The sequence below is a fragment of the Sturnus vulgaris genome, chromosome Z (assembly GCF_052056855.1).
Source record: "Sturnus vulgaris isolate bStuVul1 chromosome Z, bStuVul1.hap1, whole genome shotgun sequence".
In the NCBI taxonomy this organism is placed as follows: Eukaryota; Metazoa; Chordata; class Aves; order Passeriformes; family Sturnidae; genus Sturnus; species Sturnus vulgaris.
In genome coordinates this window covers 34,241,533-34,262,415 of record NC_142283.1, presented here as the reverse complement: position 1 = coordinate 34,262,415, position 20,883 = coordinate 34,241,533, and the positions used below count along the sequence as shown (strand labels likewise).

Below are 20,883 nucleotides of genomic sequence, written 5' to 3'. Positions count from 1 at the left end.
AAAAGATGCTGGGAGAGAAATATTCCCTTCTGTCCACTGTTTGGGTTTCAAACAGGATTGATGTAGGGCACGAGAGAAGTAAGCTACCATCCTAAGGTACTGCAGGCCATCCTAAGGCTGCAGCAGAGTGTTGCAACCATTACAGCAAATTACTTGCCCAATCCTGTGTCTGTTACAGGCCTCAGGGCTGCTAAAGCACTTCTGGTGTGTACAATCTGTGTGTTGGTTTTGCTTCAACCTACTAGTGGATGACTGAAAAGGGTCTTGTCTACAATGCTACAGCCATGCTGGAGCAAAACTGTTAATCTAAGATTAGTCTAACATGTTCATCTCTCAGGGAAAATGAGATTAGTGGAAGGATTAATGGCCAGAAGCTAAAGCAACTTGGAGCAAGGCAGAGATAGGAGGAAAGTGATGGGAGAATCCCTCAATCTGAGTTACATAAGAACTATCAAGGAAAGTGGCCTCTTGATACTCTTGAAGAATAGAAGGCATACTCCGGACAAAACTGAAGTTTTTAGATGATTATCACCTCAATCTCCCTGTGCAGTCCCTCGCGGCTCAGCTCTGAATTTACAATTTTGCATGTATGTGTAAACAATGTGCTGTGTGGTCTTACCTTTGTGACTGGGTTTTTGCAGAAGGTAGTTAACACATAAATGAATCACCAGGGAATATTGCCTTACATCAGTGGGCTTGCTTTTAATTACAGCCTGTCCTCAAACCCTGAGTGTATACAACAAGAAGTTCTATTCTTCAGTCTTCCTCTTAGAAAATGCTTGCCTGGCTCCACAGATCTACAAATCAAGATGCTCAAGATTCTTAGCATTTCTACAACTGTTATAGTTTCTAAACTGGATTTGTGTTTCTTGTCTTTGTAAGCAGTTGGATATCCTAGATCAAAACAACTGTGGCAAGATTGGCATACTGTTTACTAAACCATACATTTTTTTCAGGCCAGATAAAGCAGTGACTAACAAATAGCCAAACAAATACCCAAAATTTTGACTTGTGCAATAGCCTGACCAGCTTTTGTGACAGCATATTGACTACAAATGCTCATGGCAATGAAAAACCTAATTGCTTTGAAATTGTAAAAGAAGGTATCCAGTATGTTACTTATTAATTTCAAAATCGTTGTTCGTTGTGGGATTTCAAGCACTTGTACAATCAACTTTTACAAAATTACTTTATATCCTGTGTTTCAGTCCAGCACTGAAATTGTTGGTCTTGAGAATAAAAAATACTCCTGTTCTGAAAGAAGTCTCATTTCTCACTTCTTTTATTCAAACTGCTAGCTTATAAAACACTTCATTTTAGTGTTCTATAGGCTGGACTTTTTCCTTCTAAAGAAAAGATGGTGTATGTTCTGATGGGAGTTGTTCAAACTACAACTATTTCAGTTCCAAGAAGCAAATCCTGACTTTTCAAAGAATTCCTCTTTTCCTGTCTTAAGGTTGCTTTCCTTCAAAAAAGTTACTGGTTTTTCCAGGTATGGTTTAACTAATTAATTTCTTCTCTCTTTCCATTATAATTATACATTGCTCCTGATAAGTGCAATAAGCTGAAGGGTACAGAAATGGTTCGTTTTGCCCCACTCCTGTTTCAAGAATTGTTACTGCTGTTTACATGTTTTCTTCCTCGTGTATTGTCTTACTTGGATGCAGAGTGAGACTCCTTAGAAACGGATGTTCAGCAACTTTCCTGTAATTCAGGAGGTGAAGTCCAGTCTTGGCATACTTCCACTGTACCCAGTAAAGTTTTAATCGCTCTGCAGAGCAATCAGCAATTAGCCCAGCTAGCTCTGAGCTAATTCTCACTGTGGTGCTTAAGAAGTGGAAACTCTTGGTGACTTGAATACTCAGTTATTTTAGCTATATGGAAAACATAATTACTTAGCATCAAAATACCTTAAACGTCTTGCATTTGCTGGCGGGGTGGTAGATGGCTGCCTTCGTTAACCGGCGTATGAGCATAATCATGTATTAAAATCTAGTGCTTTTTCCAGGCTCCTGCGTTCTTCTGTTAATTACTGAAATTGCTTCGGTTAATTGCCGAAGTGCCACCGAGGCCCGGGCAATGCCACGAGCCTGGCGGCTGTGCCCGGAGAGAGACACGAGCGAGGGCGCTCCTCACGGACCCCGACGAGCCATGCCTCCATAAGGCGTCTTCCCGAGGCGCTTGTCTTCTCCATGACCGCACATCGGAGGATTTTGATGATGTTGAGGAAAACACAGCGGAGCTTTCCCGGAACGGTCGCTCTGCGGTCCGGGCGGCGGCCGGGACGGTTTGGCGGCGCACCGAGGCGGAAGAGGGCGGGCGCCAGCGTGTCCGGGACGGCGGGGCCTGGCGGCGGGCGCGGCCGGGGCTGCTCTCCGTGTCCTGCGGCTGTACTCAGCCTTCCTCGGCCCCCCTCGGCTGCCCTTAACACCCTTCGGCCCTTCTCACCCCCCTTACCCTCCTCTCTCCCTCGGCTCCTCTCAGACCCTCTCTCACTCCTGTCTTTTTCCCGCAGTCCCCCTGGTCACCCCTGAACCCTCTAATCTCCGCTGAGCTCCCCTGATATTCCCTCAGCGCTCCGCATCTCCCTTGGTCACCCCTCAGCCCCCCACAGCCCCCTCGGCTCTCGCGGACATGGATGACGAACCCGAGCGGACCAAGCGCTGGGAAGGAGGCTACGAAAGAACATGGTGTGTTCTTACCCCCTCACCTTTCTCCCCTTCCTGGCGAAAGAGGAGGAAAAAGCTCCCCTCTGCCCACTGTAACAGTCTGGTTTGCGTAGGGAAATTCTTAAGGAAGACGAATCCGGGTCGTTGAAAGCAACCATCGAGGACATTCTCTTCAAGGCAAAGAGGAAAAGGTACTTGGTGTGGCCGTGAGCCTGCTGACAGCAACTGACTTGGTCGCTTATAAAGGCTTGATCATCCTGGAACTGGGTCATGTGGGATGAAGTAAGCGTAAGGCATGTCTGCAGGGTGTTTTTATGTCCTTCCTCCTTCAGAGGGGCAGGTACATGCCAGAAGAAATGGTGAAAAATTAATTTTTATCTTTAAATACTGAATGTATATCAGAGATTTGTATATTAAAAAATTAAAAAACAGGATAGTTCGGACTGGAAGGGTCCTTAAAGATCATCTCCCTCCAACCTGCCATGAGCAGGGACACCTTTCATGGGACCAGATTGGTCAGAGCCCTATCCAACCTGGCCTTGAACTTACCCAGGGATGTGGCATCGCCACCTTCTCTGAGCAACCTGCTCCACTGCCTCACCACCCTCATGGTAAAAACATCTCTCATCTAAATAGACCCTGTTTTAGTTAAAAACATTGTCCCTTGTCCTGTCACAGCACAGTCTAGCTTCTGGTCTCATGGCTACAGAGTTCTGTTTCAAATTTCAGAAAAATTGCTAGAAAAAACCTTAAGTTTTGCGTTATTTCAAGTTATGTTAGAACTTGATTTGTCAGATTTGGATAAAATGTTAAAGCTTCATTAAACCTTGTAGTAAGAAATAATTCTTATTTATTTTCTGAGAGTTGTAAAATCCATGATTGAGCTGTGGGGTTTTTCACCGTGAGTAAGTGTGTGCAGTTTGTTGCTTCTACATTTTTGCCAGAAGACTAGTATTGGATTTGTTTGCACTTTTGTTTTAAGAGCCATTCACTCATTTGAATTTGACTTAAGTCTTTCTGTGTTTTGTTAGACTCTATGAACACCATGGACAAGTTCGGCTTGGAATGGTATGTTAATACATTAACCTTCTTCTGTCCTTAGTCCAGAACTGCTTGGTTAGAGGTGGTATTCTGGATCTGAAATACACTTCTGCTGGCCTAGCATACTTCATACCAAACCTTGTGGTTTCCACTGTTTTTTATTATTTTTTTAGGCATTCTTTGTTTATTGTCAGCGTGGATGTGAAGCATGGCTATTCAGAGTTTGACACACAGGGTGTTTTTGGCACCAGAAGTCAGACCATACGTGCTTGCTCTGTCCATTTCTCTTCATGTGAAAAATGGTCATAATGGAAATGGGTTGTAAATAACCACATTGCTTTGTACAGCACTGAGCTCTTCAGATGAAGACATGAATGTTCAAACTATGCATGTTGTGTAGTTTATCATAAGAGTCATGAGAGAAGAACAGTGTGCATTTTTAAATAGAGGGTTTGTTTTTTTTTAAGGAAGAAGTGGAAGAATGCATTACTTTTCAGTTGATGTTTATTGCACCTCTCAATCTATTGAATTTTCCCTGTTAGAGGGAGGAAGTAGAGACTTTTTAGAGTAAATGGAATAATGAATTCATTTCAATATGTATTCTATGAGTGATTTTCACATGTGGTGGAAATGCAGATGCGTCACCTTTATGTGGTTGTTGATGGATCAAGAACAATGGAGGACCAAGACTTAAAACCGAACAGACTTACTTGCACCCTGAAGGTATTCCTGCACTCAGAGTTTTTTTCTTACTGAGACACTGTTTCTCTATAAGCCGGTTGCATTTTGCATTTCAAAGAATTGCAATCTCCTGTATGTGCTTAGCCTCGTATCTCATTCTTACATTTGTCTCCTTTCTTCTGTTGCTAATCTGTCACTTTCCTGCTTTTTCAATAGTACAATCTGTGTGGCTTATTCTGCCTTGCACATGTACGTCTTTACAATAAAAGCACTTCGTACGGGCATATTATGGGAAGACACATTTGGAAACTATGTGGAAATTAAGTGTTGCCCATAATAAGGGGACAATATGTTTTCATTACACATCTAGAATTGGTTTACATTTTTTTTCTTACGGTTGGGTTTTTTTAATGAATTCTTATTTGAAAGGACGCTAGATGAGAGTTTAACTGGATTGCTGTTTCAGATTGTGGGGGACTTGAACTGTGTTCATCGTGTTCTGTAGGGCCTTCTCCAACAATATTAAAGCATGAAATCCTGAATTTTTGTGGTTTTGTACCTTTTAGTGTTTTTTGGTGTATTGAAAACCTCCATTTGAACCAGCAGGAATCTAGAATGTCAACATAGGATGTGAATAAATTAAAAGGGGTGTAGTTTCTGAAATCTGAATTTCATTGGTTACATGGGATGAAAGTGGAGGGATAGGGTGAAAAAAGAAAGGAAAGAAAAGCCTCGTTCCCTCTTTTTGTTATCCAGCTACTTTGATTTGCTTTTTGTGATACGAGATGTTTTGCGTCTACTTAATGCATGTGTAATAAAAGTGTAATTCGTTTTAAACTGTCTTAACTTTTCGTTATAGTTACTGGAATATTTTGTTGAAGAGTACTTTGACCAGAATCCTATTAGTCAGGTATGTACAACAGTGTAAGAAACAAGTAACAGAAAACTATTTTAAAAGGGTAGTTATAACTACCTTTTGGTTATAACACTACACGGTAAACTATTTTCAATATATGTGTACCTTCCCATGCTTTATTCATCAGTCTAGTGAAATTCTTGTTTCTGTCCGTTTACTGCCAGGCATTTAGAATTTTAGGAGATCTCTTTTTGTACCTTTGGGCAATAGTAATGAAAATATGGGAGCGTTGTAAACTGTATGCATCATGTTGTGCTGCTGTTGTTACACTTGAAGTAAAACTTGGCTAAACTTATGTGGTTAAACAATTCTGGTCCATAAAAACGTAAAAAGAAGTGTAATAAAATTCTACTTAAACTCATTGTAAAACTTTGTAAAAATTTTTTGTCTTTTTTTCCCCCTTTTTCAGATTGGCTTAATTGTAACCAAGAGTAAAAGAGCGGAAAAAATGACAGAGCTCTCAGGTAGGGAAGTAGTATTCTTTTCTTAAATTGCAAATGTTTTTGTCCTTTTCATTGGTGTTATAAATTCTACCTGATACACTGCTGAAACTGAAGTTATGTTATCATAATTAGTTTTAATTTGAAAGATAAATTACTGCAAGTTGTCTGAAACCATAATCTGCATTTTGATCTGCTTTGATCTGGAATTGCGATCAAGTGTCGATCAGAATGCAACTCAGATCTCTTCTGTTCCCCCACAGTTAATTTTCTACCCTGTTTGTTGATTTGGTAGGTCATGACATCTATGTTTTTGTGAGATTTGATCAGATGTTAAGAAGTCAAGGTTTGTTTGGTTCCTGCCTGCTGTTAAACCAGTCTCTGTGGCTTCAGCAGGTCTCATTGAGGAAATTGAGGATCTTTGAACCATGCTTTGGGGATAACAGAGGAAACAAAACTCTTTTTCATTTGTGAGACTCGTCACACTCATGTTGAGTGCTTAATGATACCCAAGTGTGATTTTACTCTTTTTGGCTTCTAAAATTTCTAGCATCTGAGTGCCTGTAGAGTAAAAGTCTGTTTTACTGTTTCTGCATTCTGATCAAAATACCAATTTGTAAGGAAAAATATAGACGCATTCCAGTTTGAAACTAGTCCCTGTTGTTGTACAAGTACACTTCATTACTTATACAGTTTAAATATTTCTTTAAACTTTCTTTAAAAAGTACTTTAACTTGTTGTATCAGTTAAATTGATTGCATTTTTTTCACTTACAGGAAACTCAAAAAAGCATGTAACTGCTCTGAAGAAAGCGGTGGATATGAGCTGTAGTGGAGAGCCTTCGCTATATAATTCCCTAAATTTGGCCATGCAGACTTTAAAGTTAGTATATACATGGAGATTTTTGTTTTCTTTGTGATTGTGACAGTTTTCAGAGGCAGGGACAGATTTTTTTCTAAGTAGCATCTTGATTCGTGCTGACTTGAGTCTTTAAAAGGTGGCTTTATCTCCTCTTACAGTATAAATCAGTAAGTTAAATACTCTACTAGTACAGAAGTTTATTTTCTACCACTAGATGCTTGTATTTAGGGATGTCTTTCTTATAGAAATGTGACTTGAAAACCAAATTAACGATGGTTTGTAGATATTGTGATGAAAGACACTGCAATTCTTTTTTACTGAAGGGCTGGGACAGAGTTAGGGGCTTGTAATGTAAGAGAACAGGAAGAGAAACAGCATTGTGTCACAATAATCTCGTGAGAGTTTTGGCATACTTTAGAAAGATCAGGTAGGATAGATTCAGAGCACTTGTTTGCTATGTGAGGTATTGAGATGTCTCCCAGTTCGTGGAAGACTGAATAAAGAATTACAGCTAAAGACACTGACTGAACAAAGCTAATAATCAATGTAATGAAAAGCTATGTAATTACTAGCAGGAAGAGAGTTTTCAGCTAAGAACTAAAATTAATTAAAAGTAACGAATTTACACTTAAAAACTGATTAGAGCTTTTTAAGAAGTCAGGAAGGCTTACTACAGTGTACTTATTTGAAGATGAATTTTACCTGTGGGTATGGTTAAGGTACAAAGGATTCATTACAGCAAATAATCAGGTAACGACTACACAGTTAAATACTGTATTTTAGATATTGGAATGGTTTGGAAGGTGAAAAATCTGGTGTTCAGACGAAGATCTTATCACAATTTGTAGAGACATATCATATCATTTTCTGACTTCAATACATTGAGGTCCTTGGAGATGTTATCATACAAATAGTTTAGTGTGAAGAAGTAAATTAACTGTGTGCTTTCCTTAGGCACATGCCAGGACATACAAGCAGAGAGGTTTTGGTAGTCCTCAGCAGTCTGACAACATGTGATCCGGCCAACATCTATGATCTAATTAAGGTACAGAACTGAAGTTTGACTACTGCATTGAACTGATCCAAGTTACTGGAGGAAAAACAGGCAGTTGCAGTGTCATCACCAATTAATTTTCATTTAACACTTTAAACCTTTTTACTATTTCTTGTTCTGCACATGAATTTGAGTTTGCTTTTTTCCTCTATTTTAAGTGTTTAAAAGCAGTAAAGATCAGAGTATCTGTCATCGGTCTAAGCGCTGAAGTTCGAGTTTGTACAGTACTTGCCCGAGAAACTGGTGGTATGTATCTGAAGTTCAGTAGTTATATTAATAAGACAGGTTTAAAATAAAAATTAAGTACGTAATTCGTTATATATTTATTACCGCATTTTGATATTTTTAAGGATAAATATTTTCCATTGTGCTGGCAGAAAATTAAAGAGTTGCCCAAATCTACAAAACGTACAGTAGTAAATGAAATCATTATCAGCTGGTAGCCTCAGCTCTAGAGAGAAGAAATACATATATTTTCAAACCTTTTGGTCCACATATAAAGCTATATGATGTGGAACTTCATCAATGTACCATGTTAATATCCATTGCTACAGTGGTAACTCTTATGGTATCATTACTACAGTGTAATTTTGGAGCTCTGTGCCTTCATATCTAATTTAACATTCTGTTATTACTAGTTTTAAAATTCGTCATTTACTGTAGCATTAACAGAGCTGCTTTTTAGGAACAAGTTTGAATAAATTGTGTTTTCTACCTAAGTTGTTATCTGTCATTTGGAGTATATGCTTGTGTTCTTTTTTGCTCATAACCTGACAGTAAGGCATTTCTTTGTTTGTGAACAGGAACATACCACGTTATTTTAGATGAAAGTCATTATAAGGAACTGTTGATGCACCATGTTAGTCCTCCACCTGCCAGTTCAACTTCTGAGTGCTCCCTTATTCGAATGGGTAGGATACGGTTTTGTCAAACTCCTAGCATGAGATTTGCTTTGTCTTTTCCTTTGTTTGCCTTTTCTGTGTTAAGGCTATACAAATAGTAAGAAGCATAATAAAGACACAGTGCAATTTTTTTTTGTTTTAACTTTCAATTTGCTAGATAACTATTGGTTTTCTTGATGTTATTTCTTCAAAGTAGTCAGCTTTTACATAAAGCTTATTGAGTAAGACAAATTACAAAGTAGAATATGGAAACAACAAAGTGGAACAATATTGATGGCATGGTAATTGTTAAAAATTTCATACTTAGAAATGAAGAATAAGAAACTATTTTATTTCTCCTACTGCTTTTTTTCTTGCAGAAGGCAACTATTACAACTATTAATTGATTTAAGAACCGTAGGTAGTACATGTTTATTAGCAGCTTGTGGAGTGTTCTTTCAACAAGTGGTTTAGGTTTCTTTTCCTGATGTGTTTAGCAATAAATTTAAGCTTGGAGTTAAACCAGAATAGGAACTCTGATGCTACGAAGTAGAGCATTGAGTTGTCACTTTCATCCACCCTTTTCATTGATAAAAATGTATGTATTTTTATGTCTAGATATAGATAATGGAAGGGTTTACTTCTCGTAGGTAAAGCCTGAGCAGCAGTTGGAGACACCAACTTCTCACTTGTCATGATCTGTAAAAAATAATTGTAGAAAGAAAGAAAGATATCAGTCTCCAAGAAGTCCTGTAGTCTCAGTGTCATATACTGCACTTGGAAGGTGAACATAGGCTGAATGGATGCATATGAAAATATTTCCCCCTTAATTAGAAACTGTTGTTTAAGTGAACATTTCTATGCTGCTCATTCTGCTTTCCCACCATTTCACATATTTTTCTTTTTAACTGTTCTTCAAAAATGGGGCTCCAGTGCACTTCAGTTAACACAAAGTCTATGACAAAGACATTTTTTAGTTGGGGGAAGTAAAGTCAGGGAGGTGTGGATGTAGGAAGAGATCTTCGGGAAGAATTCGATAACTAGCAAGAGTGTATCAGTTCTCCTGTAATAACAAATGGGAAAGAGATAGGCCTGAATGTCTAGAATAATCTTTGAACTTCTTCACTGATCTGAGAAACTGACATGCATGTTTAAAATTGTTAGTGTGGGATGTTTTTCTCTTCAGGTTTTCCTCAGCATACTATTGCTTCTCTGTCTGATCAAGATGCAAAACCCTCCTTCAGTATGGCGTAAGTAGCATTGATTAGAATTCTATGAGCTGATAAGAATTCAATATTAATTAATCATATTTAGAAAATCTGCTTGACAGTGAAAATATTGCAAAATAATATGAAAAAAAGAGTGAGCCGTATCTTGTGACTTCATTTTATTTCCATTGGTAGCTCCAGTATATGTCCAGAGTTACCTCTGTTAAATATGTGTTTTAAAATTTGCATTTACGGGGGTTTTTTTTAGGTAGTAAATGGTACTTAGTTTTGTTACACAGTGATTGAGACACACAGGTGCTACAAGGTATTAAAGTAATTACATGCAGTTCTTGATTTAATTAATACTATCATTATAAAAGATAATTATGAGGATGAAAGAGTATTATCTGAATAAAATACTTTTTATATTTCTTAGCATGACTTTAAAGGGACGTTTAAAATAGAGGCCTCACTTGATGACTGTACCAGTGCACTTCTCAATGAAAAGAATCATTGTTTTCCGGGGTGATAGAGGTGTCTGAATTTCAGAATGAAACAATGTCTAGCAGTGTGTGCTGTTTGGAAGAATGAGTGCTACATGCATCTTAAAGGCAATATAGAATATTTTTGTGTCTAAAAAGAAACAAGCAAGGAATTACTGTTCATATATGGCTGCTTTATATGGAAATATTTGGTCTTTGTTTCCTGTGGGAAAATATGGTCACTGATATCTCACCATGTCAATTGTTTTCTGACACTTAGACATTAAACAATTACTTGCAATCTAGTGAAACTTTTAAAGTTATTTGATGTGAGAAGAACATTATTCATAGTTACATAGTAGCATGGTATTATTATTAAGTACTGAATTGTTTCTTTCTACTGTAGGCAATTGGAAAATAACAGTGACCCAGGTCTTACATTGGGTGGCTATTTTTGTCCTCAGTGCAGAGCCAAATACTGTGAGCTTCCTGTGGAATGCAAAATCTGTGGTAAGTAGCAAGAAAAGGTGAGCAGATGAATCAGGAGTTCATGGTAAGAGAGTTAAGGGGTAGAACAATTCAGCTGTACTTAGTAAGTAAAAGCCATCTCTGCTTTGATTTCTGCGTTTCTGTGGCCTGGGATGTCAGCTTCGTACAAGTGTTTCTCAGGAAGAACTCTACCTGTAACAGTAAAGCTGTATCATATTCCTTGGTATAAGGAATGTACCTAAGGTAAAGTGGGGAAGAAGCGTGATGCACATGGGAATGGTAATTCTCAGAAATCCTCATTTAACTAAACACACCCATATTTCAGAGTCCTCAGTGCAAGGCCATGAAAACAGAGTGCTTTGGAATAAGAGGACAGAAGTAATCTCAGCTCCAGGAGTATGTGGATGAAGGATTTCCTAGTTGAGCCCAAGGGCAGGCTGCATAGTGACACATGACAGTCTGTAGAGCTGTAAACAGAAAGCCTTTTGGTCTTGCAAATGTTAATGGACTGTGCAACCAATAATGCCTCCCTCCATTGCTCTTAGTGAGGGTGGGAAGAAAGATTAACATGGTTTATAATATTAATATTGTGAGGGGTTGCTGTTCTCCTAGCTTCTACAGGCATGTGACTAAAACATGATAGGTATTAGCAGGATGCATTTGGTAAGAGGATGAAATAGTTTTGGGTCACTTTGTCATAGTTTAATTTCAAGTTTTTCCTACCAGCATGAGTTTCATTCCAGCAAGGGAATAGTGTAACTGGAGAAATCTGTATATCTGCAGTGGATTCTCTACAGCTGCAGTTTAGACATTTACACTACATGTGAGTGTGTAGTGGAGATGTTTGTGCCAGCCCATGCCCATGCCCCAGCTAACCTGTTCCCATGGTCTAACCTCAGCTGGCAATTCAGCCCCAGACACCCACACACACACTCCCCACTGGTGAGATGGGGGAGAGAATCAGAAGAGTAAAAGTGAGAAAACTCATGTGTGGCATTAAAGGCAATTGAATAGTTACAGCAAAAACTGTGCATGCAAGCCAAGCAAAGTAAGTAATTCATTCACCACTTCCCATCAGCAGAATTTCCAGGAAAGCAGGACTCCATCATGGGTAACAGTTACTTGAGAAAGTAAATGCCATCACCCTGAACATTCTCCCCTTTCCCCTTCTCCACCCAGCTTTATAGGCTGAGCATGATGCCACATGGTGTGGGATATCCTTTAGTTCTCTTGGTGCACTGTTGACTGCAGTCCTGACTGTGTCCCCTCCTGGTGCCTTGTGCACCCCTGAACTTACTGGTGGAGTAAGAAGCAGGAAGGGCCTTGATTGTGTGTAAGCACTGCTCAGCAGCAAAGATAACATTCCTGCCTTATCAACCCTGTTTTCACCATAGATCAAAAACATAGCCACATGCTAGTTAGTATGACAAAAATTAACTGTTTTAAAACCAGCAGACCTGTGTTAGCAAAAGTAGGGCTGTAGCGTGGCTTTGGCAGTAGTATAGCAGGCTGTAATATAGCTTTTTAGCAGGGCATCATTTTAATTGCTGGTGTGATACACCAGAACCATTGCCAAAAAGAACTTCCTAACTTCACCACTGTGTGTTGCAGATGTATTTCTAAAGGCTGAATTAAACCTTTTCAGTAGAAATGTGAGCGATTTGCTTGTTCTTTGTATTTGGATTTCGAACTGGACAGGATTACATGTTTGGCTAATGGAACAAGTAATTTTACTTTTTAAAATTCTTAGAACCTCTCAACTACTGCATAATTAAAAATATTGTTTTTCCTTTTTACTTTTATTTGATACAGGAAAGTTTTTCAACTTGTAACAATATTGGTGTCTCTTTATTTGCAGGTCTTACATTAGTGTCTGCACCTCACCTGGCTCGGTCTTACCATCACTTGTTTCCTTTAGATGTCTTTCAGGAAGTTCCACTGGAAGAATACAAGGGGGAACGGTATGCAAATCTTATTTGTGATAATGAGTATGTTTGTGGATCCTGTAACGTTTTAGTTAAAAAAGTAAGAATAACTGGCAACAGCTTCTTTGCTGCTGGAGATCCTGAGTGTTTGGGTGGTGTGGGGCACCTCTGGCAGTAAGAACCACTTACAGTTTCCATGATCTGTGTGTTCAGTTGAATAGCTGAAATAATTGCCAGAAATTGTTATTGTATGAGATCTTTTTTTGAACACTGATTTACACATTCCTGACTTTTTTTTTCAGTTAAAATATACAATTTTTCTTTTAGGCATTGTCAAGGCTGCCAGGGAGAAATAAAAGATCAAAATGTAAGTATGTTGAATGGCATTGTAATTTGCATGGGCGGTTTGAGAAGTAGAGATGATCCTTTGCATTATGTTCTAAAGACTAGAAAAATACTTGTGAAGGTTAATGTCGTGGTTAACTAGAGTTCTGTATTAAACAGTCACGGTTTCTAGACTGCAAAGTCTGTAGAAGTGTGAGAAAGGATTTCCTGGGGAACTGCATTAAAGACCTTTTGCTCTCAGTCATTTGGAAGTATTTACAGTGACCTGAGCTCAAGCTTGTGGATATACTTGCTGTCAGAAGCTTTAATTCAATTGAGTTTCTGTGATGCTAGCAGTATAGTCTGTTTACATTTTCATGACATAACTGTTGCTCTCCTGTAGTGCTATGATGATGATAATTTTTGCTAACTTGATTTGTCTTTCTATCTCTCACTACCCACAGGTGTACCTATGCAAAGTGTGTCAGAATGCATTCTGTGTGGAATGCGATCTGTTTGTTCATGATTCCCTGCATTGCTGTCCTGGCTGTATTCACGAGCACCCTGCTCCTGTATCTGTATGATCTCATGTATATTTTTTTTGATTGCTGTATCTTTGTCAATCTTGCATGAATCTAATTTGTTTATTCAGCTTTAACTGACACACCTCTGAACAATAAGATGATTACAGAGAGATGAACAGTGGAGTAGGTGCAAACTGTAATGTTTTAATGATTTTATTACTATTAATATATACTTGAATTACCTGTATCTATCGTTTGTTCTTGTCTAAAGAGCTATGGCTTTTTCCAGCTGGTATTATAATAATGTGTATATTTGTAAATGTGAAAGTGATAAAACTGGTTTTTATGATAATGTGATAATTAATCTTGGTTTCATTACTTGTTCAAAAAGAAGCCCTGAAAATATATTTTACATATCTGTTGTTACGAACTTTTGGTTTTGGTGGATGGTGGATTTCTGTAGATCAAACTATTCTTCTGCAAGAATTTAACAAAGATGTTTCTGAGCAATTAACTGGTAGATATTTCATTTATTAATTTCAAGTATTATGAGTATTCACCTTGGCTTTTGGTAAGGCAGCTCAAATACAGCTGTTACAAATGGGCTGAAAACACATTTTAGGTTTTAATGGTGCAACTTGACGCTAACTGAATTCTATTGCTCCCGTGTCTGCAGCTGTCTGGTTTAAGTTACAGTTTCTTGGAGAAGGGTAGGGTTGCTGGGGCAAGACCTGAGTTAATACAAACTATTGTTTGATGAACTCAGTATTGAAGACAAAAAGATCTGCTGTTTGGTTCTGAGGCTACACTGAATCGACAGAACTGCACGTCATCTTCTCTCCTTGCTAAACCCCTAGAGCAACAGACAGTAAGGTGGGTGCAGGAGGGGAAGTGTCCATCCTTTCCTGAACTTTGAAGAACAGAAATTGAGACAAATTCAAAGCTGCCATTCTGCAGTGTCTGTTCAAAGTGTGTTTGCAGCTTGAGCCTGTGAGAATTGTAATGTGCGACACCCCAGTAAAAGGAGGTTACAGGTGCAGGTCTGAAGCAGTACATCACAATGGATTTTCTTGAGTCACCTTGTGATGATTGTAAATACATCAATGACTGAATTGCTCTGGGTGTATATGACTTAATTTTTGAGCTTTGTTTTTTGTCAGGTTAGAAATAGCAAGATTACAGCTGAATCGTAACACAGAAACAAGCAAAAAAACCCAACCTTCTCTTACCTTAGTTCAATTTTTCATGCTCACAACATATAAACATACATGCAGCTTTTCAGTTCTTAATAGGCGCTTTTCATTCAATTGCTAGTATAGCTCTTTCAATGCTTTTTCTACTGATAGTGCCTGCATGCTGGATTGAGTGCAGTCATTCTTTTATGTTGGCAGAAAAATGTTGAGCATCTGCATCTTGTTTTGTGCTGAGTCAAACAACCCCTATAAATTCTTTGTGCTTTCAGGTGGTTGCAGTGCCTATTACTAAAAACTAGCAGAAAAAGGACATGAATGCTTGTTCTGGTCTAGCAGGCCATTCCAAGCCAAACTAACGCTCTAAGCATCTGGCTCTTGGATATTCTGATGCTGGTGATAGCCTCTTGAGATAGTGTTTTCTGGTAATATTTTCATCTTTGCAGTCAGTATTTTCTACTAGAAATAAAAGAGGGTTGTCAGAACAAATCCTCCTTCTTCTCTTGCTAGATACCAAAATAATATACTCCTACCCAGCTTCTATTTCTGAAAGTAAAAGCCATGTAGAAGTTCCAATGATAGACTCCATTATCAGCTTGTGGTCAGAGCAATAATTTGGCTTGTACTTTCCTATCCTTCTCTTTGGTAGAACAGTTCAAACTAGCTCCTGAAAAATAACTTCTAAGGCAATATTTCTCTGATATATAAAGACTTTTATCTGTGTCCTGTGTATTTAAAGCAGCATGGAGGAAATCTTTCCTCCACCTGTTCTACTTGACTGGAATTTACTCGCTCTCAAGTCTCCCTTGCTTGTGGGAAGCTCCAACCTTCTTAATTCTTGTTCATTTCCTTGCTTACTATATCTGCCATAAGATTAGTCAATCAATGAGGTTATTAGGAGGCCTGTGAGAAATTCTTGCAGGTCTTGAAGATGTTGCATGAAAGGTTTCAGATTTAAAGTGCGAAGGAAGAGACAAAAAGACCAAAACACCATGTAGTGCAGTTGAGGATGCAGCTGTGGCAAGAAGTTTTGAGACTAGAGAGTGCTGCCATGTGGAAAGGAGAGGATTTCAAAAGGCCAAGAGCCCTCACTTTCCTTCTAGTTTACATTTTCTTTGTAGGAATAAAAGTTCCCATCTGTAGTAACACTCATAGCTAATTTCCAAGAGTGGAAAAGCTGAAAAAAATTCATTAAAATCTGAGTAAAAGAGGACCTCCACACTGAAGAAGGTGGATGCCTGAAAGAGGCTATGACCCTGTGGAAGTTCCACACTGTAGCAGGCTCTGTGGCCCCATGGAGAGAGGAGTCCATCCTGGAGCAGATTTGCTGGCAGAACTTGTGACTCTGTGTTGGACTCAAGCTGGAGCAGCCTGATCCTGAAGGACTGCACCCTGTGGACAGGTCTCACAGTAGAACAGTTCTTAAAGAATTGTGGTCCTTGAGAAGGACACACATTGGAGCCGTTCATAGAAGACTGTCTTCCATGGGAGGGACCATCCTGGAGTAGGGGAAAAGTGTGAGGAGTCCTCCCTGATGGAGAAGAAGCAGTAGCGCTGTGTGATGAATTGACAGCCTCCATTTCTCTGCATTGCTGGAGGATGGTGTGTTAGTTTGAAAGTAAAACCAGTGCAAGACTCCAAGTCAGTAATACAATTTAATAGGAGAAAAGAGAAAAAATAAAATACATGCAGTAATATAAAAGAAAAAACCACCGACAAAGTCAGAAATACAACCTGACACCCTGTCAGTCAGGGTGTTGGTAGCAGTCCGTATAAATGGTGGCTGCAGTCCTCCTGGATGACGGATGTGGTTCTGTTGAAGCAGTGCTCCTGTAGAAGGTGCAGTTTTCCTCCGAAGATCCAGCGATGATGTGGAAAAGGTCCGACTTTCTCTGGGATCCAGTGGAAAGGTCTGCCTTCACGTCCCAAACCCCAGTTTTTATCTAGGTAGGAAAGGCTTGGCTCCTGCCCCTGGCTGGGGCATTTCCCAATGGGATGATGTAATCTTATCAGTCACACAATAGGACTTAATGGCCCATTAACAGAATATATCTTCTGGAGGAAGGATGGATTGTGAAAAGATAACGATGATCATCCCCGATCTTATCAGATGGCACATCAGCAGAGGATATCTCCCACAGAGATAAAGATCACCACCCCTCCCACATTTTAACAGATGGTGATAGAATAGACATTTTTGCATTGTACCCCAGGACAGATGGATTTAGAGAAAATTCTATGTGAAGTCCATAAAGAAGGGAAAGATGTAAGGAAGGTGTTTTAAGATCTGAATTTATTTCCATTAACCTACTTTAATTTGGTAGGCAAATTAATTTCCCCTGTTTAAGTCTGTTTCGCCCAGCAGTAACTGGTGATTATTTATTTCCCTGTCCTTATATATTGACCCACAAGCCTTTCATTGTGTTTCCTCTTCCCTGCACAGCTAATGAGGGTAGGGTAGAGCAGCTTTGGTGGGCACCTCTTGTCCAGCCAGGGTCAACCCACCACAGTAATTTTTCAAAATACAATAGGACTAGAAGACTTCTATAACAATCATAGCACATTTTGGCTTGGGATTTGGATGAGAGAGGAATGTGAGTTTTATACCCAGTTTAAAAAAAATTAAAAACAACACATTGAATATCCTGGATTTTGAATCACTTTCTTAAAGATGAATTTGTTTGGTAACTGTCATAAATTTTTAGGATCCCTCAATTACTTGAGAAAACAAAGCTCTTTGGACTTACAGGGAGCAGAATTTGAATGCATATAGCTGAACTGCAGATATGTCTGCTACATTCTTCGCAGACTGAAGTATTTTCTATTGTTGTCTTACCACAGTACTAATAACATGACAGAATTGTGTGTTTTGCTACCTGTTTTTTTTCTTAATCTAAGCAGAAATTTAAAATGTGCTATCAACATTCAGTAATAGCTTTGAGATGGAAGAATTGAGAAGTGTATTGATTCACTGAGGCCACTCTAGGTTTTTAAGCTACAGGATGAAGTTCTTTGGATCTTCTAATTGCCTGTATCATCTTGCTTAAATCTCATTTCTCTTCTTTCCCTCTGTTGTGGTTGTAACACCTTCTGAATACTTGCTATTGTTATTGTAAAGGCACTAGTCAATTGGAGTTCACAGAAGTTTCAATTTGGCTAGTCAGATTTAATAATACACCTGTTTATACCATCTCTGCAGTTACCTTAGCAAGCTAAAATCAACTTTTTATAACCTGTAGAAACCATATTATTAAGGAAAGAGAGGTGATGATGAATGTTATCTAAAAGATGTGCATAATATTATTTAGTAGTCTTGATTTTTCAAAAAAATGTCAAAAAAGATCCTGTAGCAGAGACAAATAACAAACACATGGCTGAATCTTTCTGTCTTGCACTGATTCCCATTGTAGTCTTTGATTTTCTCACATTTGTCAAATACATGGAGACAGTTCCAGGAAGTCCATGAACTACTGCAGAAGAGTTAAAACCCCACATAAAAAAAGAGTATGATAGCTTAAAGTCCTTTTTGTCCTATACATCTCATTCATCATGGTCTTTGACAGAAATGGCAACTGCTGCCTTTTTTCTCACACCCTTGTTCAATCCAGTGTGCAGTGGTTTTGCTGTGGGTTATTTACCACGATGGTTAGATGTACCCCATGCGAACAAACATGTGAAGCACAAGAAATTCTGTCCCCCTTGTGAATTTGTCCTGGGCAAAAGTGTGGATAATATTTCAACATCCGTGTTCAGAAGTTGAAGAACCCAGCAGAGACACTTACAGGTACAGTTTGTGGGATGCAATTCTTTGATAGATGGCTGTTGTATGCTAGAGGAACAAACCCTGATTTACTTGCCAGAGATGGGTTCTTCTTTACAGGTAATTGAAAGCAAAGCTGTGAGGGATTGTTGGTTTGATTTATAGAATGGCACAAGTCTACTTACAGCACTTGAATGAGTATACATTTTCATGCATCATTTGGCAATGCACTACATCCTCCATGAATGCTCTCATCTTCATGAGAATATAGGCAACTCATTTGATCCTCAGGCAAAAACTATTCTACTTTTTTAATCATTCTTGCTGTGTTCCCTGCACCTTTTCTTGTCCTAAAGCAGTATTTTTTTGAGTTGAGGGGACTTATTTCAAATGCACTGTGTAAGGTATGGATCAGCCGTGCGTTTTTACAGTGACATAATTTATCTTCTTGTTAGTCTGTAACAGATGCCAGGCTTACAGATACAATGTCTTTTCCTCTACACCAGAGGTCTAGACTGCTTTTTAAAAATAAGCAGTATGTTTTCCCCACTGAGCAATAATTGCTTTGATTTTGGATCTACCTTCTGCTATATGCCCTCCCCTTTTCTGATTTAGACAGTGGAAATCTGCCTGAATTCATCTGCGGTAGACATGAATAAAATTATCCCAGAAAGTGTCATATCAAATCCTCTTCAATTGTATTGTCTCTTTGGAAAGGTTCCTTTACAGCCTGGTTAGCAGATGGCTCTGCCAGCTCTTTTGACTGGATTTTTGTTCCTGCTGTCTGGAAGGTTTAAATTAGTTTAGCGGTTCTCAGGTGTCTTAATTTTTTACCCAGGCTGTCTGATTTTATTTTACCCACTTCATTTGCTAGAGGTTTTGAACCTTTTGTTTTCTTTGTTTAAAAAGCTTCAATTTTTTGAATGATGCTTTCTGTCATGGGGAGAATGGGAGCTTCAGACGAAGTTTATCAGGGAAACCCTCCCACTGAGACATGAAGTGCGGAAAGGACCCACTTACCTTCTAAACTCCTGAGAGAGAAGTTCAGGTATGGCTGGACCCACTCTCAACCCCAGATTTTGTTTTGTTTTCCTGTAAGCTCAAGATGCTGGCAATCCAGTTCTATCCCTGCTTTGGAGAATGTGACAACAGACCAATGCTCTCCTAACAAATCAAGTATCTTTGATTGAAAGGCGATCTCACCTTGGGCATCTTTGAGGATGGGAGTCTGACCAGACTCTTTTAAAAAACTTGGCTTGCAGAAGCCACTGCTCTTACTAAGGCCAGGTGTTTTACATAAGCTTGAACCGAGCTGGTTAGCTATATAAACATAAAACAAATAAAAGATCCACTTTCCAATGCAGGTGGGACAGAGGTTCAGTATAGTCCTGGTGCCTAGCTGAAATCTTGTCTTGGATTTCCATTAGGAGAGTAAGGCAGCTGAAAAATGAGAATGGCTTTTGCAAAAGTTTTGACAAGGAAATTGAAATTAAATTGCCCTAGCCCTGTCTGAGGTGAAAGCCAGAGCCAAGAGTGGCAAGGAGGGTATGTTTTTAGAAAGGAGAAGGCAGTTATCTGGACACTTATTTGTCTGGTTTTACTAGGAGAGTAATATTGAATCAGGTCTCACAAAGCAGTTGTGATGAAGGGCGTGTGTTCAGGTCCTTCTGAGATAGATGAGCCAAATGAGATGAATGGCTGTCTTCAACTGGAATCAGAGGTGTTGAGCACCTCTGAAAGCCTAACACTGTCCTGCAAAAAACAGGTTTATAGGGAACAGGGCAAGGATGAAACAGATTGCATTTTGAGAAGGGAGGATTTTCCACTCTGTCCCCCCTCCCCTTCGTTTCCTGTGGGTGCCTTGACTTTGTTAATGGAAAATTCCTTGTATCTCTAGAGTACTCACGAGACCTCTTACACCCTCTCTAGAGATGTAGTTTGCCTTTTCTGCTTATGACCTTTATAAGCTATTGAGTTACAGAATGAAAAACAACAGCAGGAGTAAACCTGAGAAAGGAAAGCCGATAGTAACCTATTGCCCAGAATCTAAATTTTAATGGACTTTTTTACTCGGATCTGGTGCTGTCACTCCTTGGCACAATAATCAGGAAAGATATAGTTGTTTAATCTTTAACAGGAAAGGTCATCTTCCGTCTGTAGCATAAAATTTAGTTGTTTTTCTTAACCTGAAGGAGCTCATCCTTCTTGCAGGGTAAAAGAATAAAGTCTGCAGCCAAACTGATGGTTTAGTAGTGTCTACACCTGCTGTACCTCAGATGTTTCCCATTTATCCTGTGACTGCAGGATGATAGCCTGTTAAAAGTAGGTGAGTTTATAGAAGCAAATTTCAAGCGAAGTGTCCGAGTAGAGAAGACACTGCTTCAGGATAAATTAATCTTCTGTTTGTATATTTTACAACAATTGCAAATTGTCATTTT

At 38.9% G+C, this 20,883-nt stretch overlaps 1 protein-coding gene across 1 annotated transcript; it reads left to right on the top strand.

The window, feature by feature from the left end:
• The first annotated feature begins 2,281 nt into the window (after positions 1-2,281).
• LOC106859674 (general transcription factor IIH subunit 2) lies at positions 2,282-14,607 on the top strand. The gene is made up of 15 exons (XM_014887133.2): positions 2,282-2,690; positions 2,783-2,860; positions 3,701-3,737; positions 4,347-4,433; positions 5,251-5,301; positions 5,717-5,771; positions 6,524-6,629; positions 7,563-7,653; positions 7,821-7,908; positions 8,466-8,573; positions 9,730-9,793; positions 10,640-10,743; positions 12,581-12,683; positions 12,975-13,014; positions 13,436-14,607. The coding sequence occupies exons 1-15, from the start codon at positions 2,635-2,637 to the stop codon at positions 13,553-13,555; spliced, it is 1,188 nt and encodes a 395-aa protein (XP_014742619.1). The 5' UTR covers positions 2,282-2,634; the 3' UTR covers positions 13,556-14,607.
• Positions 14,608-20,883: the final 6,276 nt, after the last annotated feature.